Source organism: Cucurbita moschata, unplaced genomic scaffold (assembly GCF_002738365.1).
Source record: "Cucurbita moschata cultivar Rifu unplaced genomic scaffold, Cmos_1.0 Cmo_Scf00044, whole genome shotgun sequence".
NCBI classification, from domain to species: domain Eukaryota; kingdom Viridiplantae; phylum Streptophyta; class Magnoliopsida; order Cucurbitales; family Cucurbitaceae; genus Cucurbita; species Cucurbita moschata.
Window position 1 is genome coordinate 1,679,649 of NW_019268560.1, and position 11,855 is coordinate 1,691,503.

The 11,855-nt window shown below is 36.2% G+C and overlaps 1 protein-coding gene across 1 annotated transcript in view; it reads left to right on the forward strand.

The window, feature by feature from the left end:
• Positions 1-10,028, forward strand: part of LOC111434181 (vesicle-associated membrane protein 722-like) — a 12,438-nt gene extending 2,410 nt beyond the window's left edge. Inside the window, exons 2-5 of the mRNA XM_023071546.1 lie at positions 789-930; positions 1,007-1,127; positions 9,119-9,181; positions 9,611-10,028. Of these exons, the coding sequence (XP_022927314.1) occupies positions 789-930; positions 1,007-1,127; positions 9,119-9,181; positions 9,611-9,763 (479 nt within the window). The 3' untranslated portion in view covers positions 9,764-10,028. The remainder of the gene's footprint in view (positions 1-788; positions 931-1,006; positions 1,128-9,118; positions 9,182-9,610) is intronic.
• The last annotated feature ends 1,827 nt before the right edge of the window (positions 10,029-11,855 follow it).

Here is an 11,855-nt window from a genome sequence, read left to right on the forward strand (position 1 = left end):
AAAAAAAAAAAAAAAAAAAAAAAACCAAAAAGACATGTACATTATATTATAGGCAGACTAAATATTTAGTCGAAGAAATAAACAAGTGACGGAATTAAGGAAGAGGCTTTTTGAAACCCTCCAATAGCACAAACAATCCGTGATGTTCTTCTAACATGGTTCAAAAACTAAACGTAGCACGATACTGCTTGAATGAGGCATACCCATCTTGTCGTGTGATGGAACAAAAACAAGATACCTATGAAGAAAACCTATAGACAACTCACTTGGCCCCACTTAGAAATGATCTGACTTAGATAGTATGATCATGACTTGGGATGTATCAGCTTCGAGTCGAGATGATTCAAATTGTGTCTTGTTTCTACTTAGATGGTTGCGCCCACAATATATTGCTATTTCTGGGTTGTTTGTGAATGCTGCAGATCTTTCATTTGTGCCTTTCCCATGACGTATACTTTGAGATGTTTTTCCGTTCTGGTCAACTGTTTCTTATCTTTAAATTTTTAGTTTACCTTATTTGTTTGACTCTGAAAATGTTCTTATTGCTAAATGCTAAAACTTGCCGATAATGTTCCTTTTCTTCTCATTGATGAAGTAGTAAACATTTTTGTATTTCCTTCTTTTTCTTCTGAGTGTTTTCTTTGAGTTCTTGAAAAATAAGGTTTTCCCCCCTTTTTTCATTTTTTTCCAGATGAAATATTTGGCTGTGTGTGCCTAGCATTGCATTAACTAGTGAACTTTAACCAAAATAACAGCCTTGCATTTTCTTCTGTCTTTGAAAATTGCAGCATACTGTGTAGTCGCAACTGAATCAGCTGGGAGACAAGTGCCTATTGCATTTTTAGAGCGTGTTAAGGATGATTTTGTGTCAAAATATGGTGGGGGAAAGGCTGCCACAGCTCCTGCCAATAGTCTTAACAAGGAATTTGGGTATTTGATTAAATTACTTGTTGAGGATGGTGTACAGGGTATTCATTATTGATTAAATATAATTTTTTATATGTAGGTCAAAATTGAAGGAACATATGCAGTACTGTGTTGATCATCCTGAAGAAATTAGCAAGCTTGCAAAGGTGAAAGCTCAGGTTTCAGAAGTAAAAGGTGTTATGATGGAAAATATTGAAAAGGTAAGCATTCATTTTTATCTTGCGCACTATCTTGGAACCTTTCTCTAGATGTGTCTATTGGATCCAAAACTTTTGATCCATTTTTTGAACATTTTTTAAATCCTTGAGGCTTCTTTCTCTAGCCACCTCTTCCATCTATTCCCTCTTTAAACAAAATAGATCTCTCTCTCTTTTTTTTTCCCCTTATTGTTAAAACATTTCACACATTCTAACACATTTTGAACACTGTTTTCTGCTTGAAATTTATTTTTGAATTCCCTTTAGCTTCCCTAGGGCAGATGTCTTGGTGGTGTCGAAGAAAATGTGAATCTACTGTTACTAACATAACACAACACACTAGAGTCCAAATGAAGGCATTTCTTGTTCGGCTCATATTGCTAAGTAGGGTTCAATGTTGATACGATGATGCCTTTTAAGTTATACTATTAGCTATTTCCAAACTTTAATTTTGGTAAGATGTGGGTGTAGTCAGTAAAGAACGTCTATTGTAATGTGTTGCAGTTATCTACAATATCCAGAAACAAGATTAAAATTTCCCAGAAAATTTATTTTGTTTGTTTGAAACTACTTTTTGATGGTTTGTTCATGATGATTGCAATATGGGATGAGAAGGCGTGGTCCTAATTGTTGATCTATGCATATTTTTAACAAGAACTGAATCTCATTAGAGAAAGTATGTACGAAGTGGTTACTATAAGTTGAAGGCTCTTTTTGAAGTGTGCTGTGGTTGTTTCCCCTGCCTTGGTGAGGCTCTTCTTTCTATGGGTCTGTACTTATGTCAAAGCAAGGCTTAGGTTCTTTTGATCTTGTCATGGTAGGGAAACCAGTAATTTCACTTGTCTTGGGAATCTTAAATTTCCTGCCAAAGAACACTCCTTAGGAACAACAAGAAGTCTGAATTTAATAATTGAACATAGATTAGTAGGGTGATTCCCCTGAATTTTTTACTTTCCAGATTATGGTCTTGCCACTGATTGGGATAAAGAAACCCATTCTGTCGTCCTCTTGTCATTCAAAGAACTTTGTATAACAAGATTCGCTCAAAAGAAAACTCCCTATCCTACATACTCTGGATTCTGATTGCTGTCTACTAGGTATTATATCTTGGAAATGGAGTCTGCACACATATATTTAGCCAACCATCTTTTCATTGGTTAATGTCCCAACTATAGGAATACTGGTATGATCGCACCCCAACTAGGAAGTGTAGGCTGATTTTTTTATTTTTATTTATTTATTTATATTTTTGAAAAAAACTTGAAAAAATATAAGTGTAGGCTGAAACATCATCTGTTGAGCATTGTTGGAGTCCCGCATTGATTAATTAAGGGGAAGATCATGAGTATATAAGTAAGAGACGCTATCTCCATTGGAATGAGATCTTTTTGGGGAAACAAAAAGCAAAACCACGAGAGCTTATGCTCAAAGTAGACAATATCATAACATTGTGAGGTTCGTTGTCCCTATCAAGTGGTATCAGAGTCATGCTTTTGTCTTAATTTAGCCATGCCAATAAAGTTCTCAAGTGTTGAATAAAGGAGTTGTGAGCCTTGAAGGTGTAGTCATAGTGAAGATCCGCGGTAGAGTTTTATTGGACTAGCAATGTGCTCCAAAGAAGAGGTGTTGTCTAGAATAGTGCTAGATGGATAGATATGATTGTTTAAGGGACTCAATGGTGTACTTTGTTTGAGGAGAGCATTGTTGGAGTCCCACCATGGCTAATTAAGGAGAATGACTAATTAGGGGAAGATCATGGATATATAAGTAAGAGACACTATCTCAATTGGAATGAGGCATTTTGGGAAAACCAAAAGCAAAATCTTGAGAGCTTATGTTCAAAGTGGACAATATCATACCATTGTGGAGGTCTGAAGTTCTATTTACCATAGTACCCAAATGTAATGGAGATCCAGAAATACTCTCCGGTGTGAGTAATGTTATTCTGTTTCCTTCGCAGCAAAATTGAATAAAGCTACGATATGTTGATTGAAAGGAATGGCCTTGTTCTTGAAGGGATGACCCGTAAACACCTGGAGGAGATTCTCTTATATTACTTGACAGGAAAAAAGAGCTTTGTTATCTGGTTACATAGCAGTAAGAAGGGTTCTTCAAATAGTAATTTTGTTCTTCAAATTGCAATTTTTCTTTCATATGATACATTGACCTGAGGATAAATCATGGATGAGTCTGCAGTTTTCACAAGAGTTCATAGCACTCTTACGAAAGACCAGGAAAAGATTATTCTTCTTTGGACAATTAGCTCCCAAGATCTGCAAATCTTAGAATTTTGATGTTACATTGAGCTGAGGATAAATCACTGACTTAGAATTTTGATGTTACATTTATCCTCAGCTCAATGTATCATATGAAAAGATTTTCCTCAGGACAATCAGCTCAATCTTAGAACTAGCTCCCAAGTTTTCTAAAATTCTGGTTGCCACCAACATTTCCATATATTTTGATTTGATTATTAAAAATGGTCAATCATAGTCTAGTTGAGCCCCCACTAGAGTTTCATGAGCTAATTCAAACTTTCATCAATGTCAGCAATTTTCATAAATATTTTCAAAATTTTCATGGACATCGATATTTCTATCAATATTTTGAACCATGGTTTCAACACCCAACTTTAACCTGTAAACAAGAGCAATATTTTTTTGGAACGTTTCCATGGTTTGTCAAATAGCATGATAACCCTGAAGGCCACGACTATATGAAATGCTGGAATGGCACCTATTTGTAGTCCTTCCCATATTACTACTTTCGTACATGATTTTTTGCCATAAAAATTTCCCTCAAGTGGGAGACCACCAAAATTTTGCAAGATCAAGTCATTCCTCTTCTATGCGTTCCCTTTTCCAGGTTGCCTGCTTTCATTGGTATTAAAATCACATTTCAAATAGATGCAAGCTACTTCCTTGTATTCCTTGTCATGATAAAATTGTAATAACTTCTTTCACCACTTTCACCACTTGAGCAGCAGGCAGTTTGACAATGCAAAGATGATATATTGAGGTATTGAATATGGCAGCCTTAATTGAGGTTGACCTGCCACTTCTAGAAAAGGGCACTGTTTCCTACTTTTGGAGCCTAAACTTCAACTTATTACGAGGAAGCAAATCTACTGACTTATGTAGTTAGGAGATTTGGTTTGGAAAGATTGTCTTTGTGCCCCATGGTCAATTGTGTTTTCCTATTGCAAGTTCTTTCTTTTGTTGAGTAGGGCTTGGGTCAAAATACTTCTCTTGGGTTCATGTGTGCATCTCATACACCTCTTATGTTTATTAATAGCAAGTCTAGAGGTTGTATTGAAGATTTTGGAAGTCTCCTAGGCAAGCAATTCTCTTAACCGCTTCCTTGTGATTTCAGCTGATGTATTAAGCAGAGATCTTTTGGATAATGGCGTGTGGTTTGGTACTTTTGAAGGTTTGATGGTTGGCAGGGATATGGTGTGCATTAATCACTTGTAATTTGCTAATGCAACGTTCTATACTCTGGTAAAGACCCACATGCTCAACAATCTTTCTTAGCCATTTCTCTTTTTGAAATATTTCAGCCTTGAACTTGTCTAGATCTGTCATAGCTAGTGTAAATAACAACGACTCCTATGTGAAGGAACATGCTTAGAGATCATGGGCTGTCTCATAGTTTTTGGCCTTTGATGTATCTTGAATTAGCTTCTGGAGGGAATCCCTTTTCTTCAAAGTTTTGGAATTTAGTGGAAGAAAGAATCCTTATCAAACTTTATACTGGAGATATGTAGTGCCTTCCAAGAGGGAATCTCATGCATGCTAAAGCAATTTTGTTCTCGTATACCTGCTCACTCTCTTTTTTAAAAATTTCTTCTAGGGTCTAAGGTAGTAGTTTTCTATGAGAAGAAGATTAGGAATTTCTTTCTCGGGGAGGGTATAGATACTCGGGAAATCTTGTCAATTGGAAGGTTTAATAGAAGCCTCAGAGAAAGAGAAACTTTGTGCTTATGGCTAAATGGGGTTGGTTTTATTAAAACGAACTGGAAGCTCTTTGCAATAAGATAATCAACAAGTATTTTTCAATCCCCATGAGCTGGCTGAAAAAATGCTTCTAGTGTCAAAAAATCCTTTGAGCTTCATTTTCAGATGTTGCACATTGCTCACTGCTGATACGAGCCAAGTTTGAAAGGAGACGCCATATTCTCATCGCTACCTTTGATGGGAGACCTTTATTGAGCAATTCCCTAGACTATATCATTTAAACTCATTGAGTACGGTTATTGATTGTTGTTTTGAGGACTGTAGGAATGAGCCTTATCTTAAGAGGCACCTAATGACAGAATGTATCAAATGGGCTGAAATTGTTCAATTGTCTTCATGGTTTATGCTTGGCCAATCTCCGAGTTAACAAAACTAGGAAATTTGATGGTTGTGGAAGCTATTCTGGCAAGTCATGTTTTAATGCTCTTTTGGAAACTGTCCATATCTTGGACAGGAGAAAGCTCAAGTCCTCTAAATTATTTTCCCAAGATAACTTAACTCTTGTAACAAGCAGTAAACTAAAGGCAATTATCGTCCTTTCATTTTGCTCTCAAATGGTGTATCGTGGTACGTATGCTATGAAGATCAGAATCAACTCTTTTGTTATTTTGCTGGCAGTAATTGGAGCAAGGTGTTTCCAGTATTTGACATTTTGCAGTGCTTCTCATATATTTTCAATACTTTAGGGATTAATTAAAAATAAAATTTAATTTGGGATTAGATGTGTCACTTTGGATTATCACGAGTTTACTTAGCAACCCAATTAGTAGTGTCTGGCGATTGTCATGTGACAATAGTCAAGGTGTCCACAAGCTTGATACAACAATTTAGCGTTTCATTCAACCAGTTATCAATCTTATTGGGGAGATAGTATTCCGCTTGCTTTTGTATCTTAGACTTTATTTGAATGGAAGTGCTGGTTCCCTGTAAAAGCAAAGAATTTATGGGTAATGTCATAATGATTATGACATGTAACCTTGAAATGCCCCTCTTGAGGCATAATCTGATTTCCTTCTGTTTCTTTCTGCTATTCTAGCCATTTTTCAGGATGTTCTCTTCACCCTTTTTTAAGAGGTAAAAGGACTCGGGCTCTGGAGTCTTTTTATACCTTCATTTATTGCGTCATGGGTCGATCATTGCCCTTCCCCTTAAAAAATCTAGAAAATAGCCGTACTTAGATGTAACGACCCTAAATTTTCCTATTTAATCTAAGGTCGCTACTAAACATTTAATCCTGAACATATAATGGGGAACTAACTTTAATGAACCCTTATCATAAATTTAACATTAATTTCATACCTAGTTAATCATCTTGAGAATAAACAAATACAAAGGAAAGAAGAAAAAACATCACTGAATTAATTGCCCTTTACTAATCTATGAGCTATTAAATGTAAATACGATTCAACCTATAGTAACCTATATTTTATTAAATGTAAGTACAACTCAACCTATACTGACTTATACTATTAAATTTGAAATGCGAACCTATCTTATGCATGTGCCATGGTCTCTGGGTTGCGATGTCTCCGTCAACCTTACACAGGCGCCTTGCCTTTATTTGAAAAATGTAGTAGCATGATGCTTGAGTATTTTAAAAATACTCAAAAGTGACCCCCGCGAATGCAATGACGGGACCTATCATAACAATCTATTTTTCTACGGTACTATCCTGACGGGCAACTTGGATGTGTATTTTTAAAATACCCTAACAGGGGGTCACTTACGGAGTATTTACAAAATACTCAAGTCTTGTGCTACTACATTTTTCAGATAAAGGCAAGGTGCTCCGGTAAGGCTGACGGAGGCATTGCAACCTCGAGACCATGACACAGGCATAGGATAGGTTCGCATTTCAAATTTAATAGTATAGGTTAGTATAAGTTGAATTGTATTTGCATTTAATAATAGTATAGGTTAGTATAGGTTGAGTTGTATTTGCATTTAATAATAGTACAGGTTAGTATAGGTTGAGTTGTATTTGCATTTAATAATAGTATAGGCTAGTATAGGTTGAGTCGTATTTATATTTAATAAAATAAAGGTTAGTATAGGTTAAGTCGTATTTATATTTAATAGGCCATAGGTTAATATAGGACATTTAGTTTAGTAATGTTTTTCCTTCTTTACTTTGTGTTTATTCCCAAGAAATAAATGAGATATGAAATTAATGTTGAATTTATGATAAGGGTTAATTAAAGTTAGTTCTGCATTAAATGTTTAGTAACGACCTTAGGTTAAATAGGGAAATTTAGGGTCGTTACAATTAGTATCACTGTGAGATCCCACGTCGGTTGGAGAGGAGAACGAAACACCCTTTATAAGGCTATGGAAACCTCTCCCTAGCAGACGTGTTTTAAAACCTTGAGGGAAGCTCGAAAGAGGAAACTCAAAAAGGACAATATCTGTTAGCGGTGGGCTTGACCATTACAAATGGTATCAGAGCCAGACATGAGGCAGTGTGCCGGCAAGAACACTGGACCCCGAAGGATGGTGGATTTGGGGGGACCCACATCAATTAGAGAAGGGAATGAGTGCCAACAAGGACGCTGGGCCTGAAGGGGGGTGGACCGTGGGATCCTACATAGGTTGGGGAGGAGAATGAAATACACCCTTTATAAGGTTGTGGAAACCTCTTCTTAGCAGACGTGTTTTAAAAACCTTGAAGGGAAGCTCGAAAGGGAAAATCCAAAGAAGACAAGTGGGTTTGGGCCATTACATTAGATCTAAGTGGGTTTGGGCCATTACATTAGATCTATAAGGTCATGATTATAACATGACTACTTGGTGACGGGAGGATTAACTTTCTTGATGTTATTGAAAAAGGTTTGAAATGTGGCACGTGCAGCTAAACTGGTGTTGCATAAAAATAGAAATTGAAAATAGATGTTATTTGTTGGTTTACTATCTCAACCTTCAATATTTGGCTCGACCCTTTCCAAATCCTCGGTGTGAGCATCTTTCAGGATTATTTTTGTGTCTTTTTCCCCTTTTTCCCCGCTCGTGCTGCTGATGCTTGACTTCTTGCCTTTGTTGGTAATGGTAGGTTGTTTCTGGCTAGGTGGGAGGGGATATTAGCACACTTTGTGTTACTTGGTGCTTGAGCGTGACAAGAACATTTTTTAAAAGAAAGATTGAGATGGGGAAGACAATTTAGGAGTTTGTGGCATTTTTACACCTCCATCAGGCCTTTATTGTTGGGGGATTTAGTAGTAATTGTTTTCTATGTTGTTAAGGATTACTGGGAGTGAGTCTCACGTTGGTTAATTTAGTGGAAGATCAGGGATTTATAATTGAGGAATACTATCTCTATTGGTACGAGGTCTTTTGGGAAAGCTCAAAACAAAGCCATGAGAGTTTATGCTCAAAGTGGACAATATCATACCATTGTGGAGAGTCGTGATTCTGAACATACGTTTATTTGATTGGTACCTATTGGGGCCTGTGCGTAGATGTTTGGTTTTTTAAAGAGATTATTTTCAGACAGATTTCCTTTTATATTCACACCTTCTGGCTCGCATCTTCTGGCTGCACATTCTTCTCTAATACTTTGTGGATCAAATGAGAAAATTAGATGTCATTGTGATATGAAGTGAAAATGTGTGCCCCTTCTTCCTACTTAAACTGCCGTCTATGGGCTTAGAATTTGCAAGCTATTATTTGTCTGATCCTAATTGAGGGCCTCACTCAGCCCTTTTCTTTTCTTTGAATTTAATGTTTCTTTTGCGGCTTCTGCCAAATCTCTGTTCAACTTCTGATCTTTATGGTATTTTCCCCTTCAATGTTCTCTCTCTTTCTCTGTTTTCATTTCTATGTTTCCAGTGAATGGCCCAAAACGATAGCCAATTCACAGTGTGAAGACTTTCCTATCCATTGGTCTAAAACTTGTCTATCTGTTTATTGTGGCGGTCATATCCATTAAAAGAGGGGAGAAGATAGCCATTCCCTTGTTCTTATTCATTCTCCTTATTGATGCAGGTTCTTGATAGAGGGGAGAAGATAGAACTTCTAGTGGATAAAACAGAAAACCTTCATAACCAGGTTTGTGTCATCTCTTTTCCATTGCCCTGGTAAATGGCGTGAATATGTGCATGGATTAAATAATATTTTGTAATTCAAATTATAACATGAGCATTGTTCTTGACTGGAAATAACAACACAACACTTGTTGGTTGAACCATGTCCACAACTGTTGAAACTCGAATAATTTTTGGTAATATAGCTGCAAATATAGTGTCACACATTCAATTTGAAGTTGACAGAACTCATTGACGAGTTAGTTAATAAGTTAATTAATTGACAATATGGTTCCAAGTAAGGAATGAGTCCCAAAGTTCTCATCAGAAAGCAATCCCCCATTAGAAGCCCTGGAGGTACCTTCTGTATAATCTCATAACTACAAAGAACCAATGACAATATATGCATTCATTCTTTTCTATCTTCAATTGGGGATTTTTGTTTGTTGTACAGGCGCAAGACTTCAAGAGCAGTGGAACAAAAATTCGAAGGAAAATGTGGCTACAAAATATGAAGATCAAGTTGATCGTTTTGGGGATTTTGATAGCGTTGATCCTCATCATAGTCCTTTCAGTGTGCCGTGGATTCAACTGTGGTAAAAAATGAACACTTTCTCAAGGACAAACCTCACACTAAAATCTTTTGGCATCATGATGTTTTGAGAGAGAAGTAATATACATGATTTGGCTTTGGCTGTGGCTATGTATGTAGTAAACGTAACACCACGAAGTGCAGAATATCTCTTTTCTTGAAAGCAAAATTTACGTGTGAATGATATTCGTTACCTTTTCTTTTTCGTTGAAGACAACATAACATGTGGGTTGGATTTTCAGAATTGGAGATCAAAATTTGCTTTTCTGGTTTTATGTTATATTCTTCCTTCCTTCTTGGGGCGTTTTGGGGTTCATGGGGAATGTGGAAGGTGTTGCATGTATGATGTTCTTAAGGGTCTTTGTTATCCCTCAAATTGTTTGTTGCCCGGTTGAGTATAATTGTCAAATTGTAGTTGAGCTTCGGTGATGTCCAGATCCAGATTCAAACATGGACCGGAGAATAGATAATCATTTAGATACCCCTTTGTGCAATACATACAGGAGCATTTTGTTTCCTTTAGGTGTTGTCTACTAAGCTCCTTCTTTTCGTACAGTTCGATTTATCCTCTCTCAATCAGTCTCATATGAGGAATTATTCCGTTTTAATACTTACCATCAAATCTACTGATTGGTTTTGGCATGTCTTTGACCAACATGTTAGATGTTCGATTTTCATTGTTGAACTTTAACTCCGGCTTGGAATCCCTTGATTTGTAAGGATTTCAAATCATCCTTCTATACCAATTGATTTATAAGGATGTCAAATCATCCCTCTACGTGGTTGGTAGATTAATGTTCGGATGAAAATTGAGACCTATAATGAGTATAACGTTTTTCGCACCATATCATTTCAAATACTAACCTTCAGCCAACGTTACAACAAATTCATACCTTGAGAACCGTTTCACAAGAGTAATATCCAAGTTTAGAAAGAATACACGAATACTTCGAGACACACGACAAAAGCTGTTCGGTCATAATTTGAGCAATCTTCCATAACTAATAAATACATTGACCAATCCACTTTAAATGAACTCAACAAACTCCAATATTAATGAATGAAAGTTGGAAAGGCAATGTGAAGAACTTAGCCCACACGGTTTTGAATTCAAAAGGCTTTCTTTTCAATTCCCATTACTTCCAAACTGTCTCACAAAATTAAAATTAAAAGTCTTTCATATGAAGCGAGTAAAGTCAAGAAAGTGAGTTCACTACCACTTGACTTCTACAATTATTAATCATATTTATAATTTACTTCTAATTATTCACTCTAATTTTTTAATGTCATAAGATCATATTGTTTTGGTTAAAGATTCAATCAAATTTGTCCACTTTTAGGTATGCATTTATTGTTTATAAAGTCTCCTCATAGTGCTGTCTCTTTCACTTAAACGTGCATGTTCAATTACTTCCCTACCAATAATGAACCCAAAAGAAAAGGGAATATGTCCCATTTCCTCACCCTTTCCTCGACTTCAACGACATATAAGGATCGATGATTGGAACGTCCCACCTCTCCATCGAAACTCAAAAATATATATCTAAGTCGATTGAGTCATGATCAGATTGTCAATTAATATATAAACGTTTTAACAAAATCACTGGAGTTTCTTCGATTTCATCTGGATCCTGTAAAAAAATGGATTATGTTAGATCCCCACGACCAAAACTGCTACAATCCGTGTAAGAATACTATTCGACTTTCTTCCTCGTTCTTCGCTTAAAACTCATCTTTTAAGCAAACAAACCATGGGTTCCTCAAATCCTATCCTTAAAGGTAGAAAAAGGTTCATTTTTTAAAAATAGGTATTGATATCATGGGTACCCACTAACCCAATATTTGGAGTAGAATACAATCTCCTTCTCTCTTTCTGTGTGTCTATCTGTCATAGAAAGCTATGCATCAATGTCATCCATATTGGGTGGGGAAATAATGTTGGTTTCTTTCAGAATTTAATTACAAATTGCTATGAGTGAGACATAATTATTGAACCCTATGAATGAGTTAGGTATGCACTAAACTTAGCTTTGAGGTTGCCATCAACTTCCAATATCCCACCCATTCATTGCTTTAACCTTTTGTGTTTAAAAAGAAAAAAACTTCA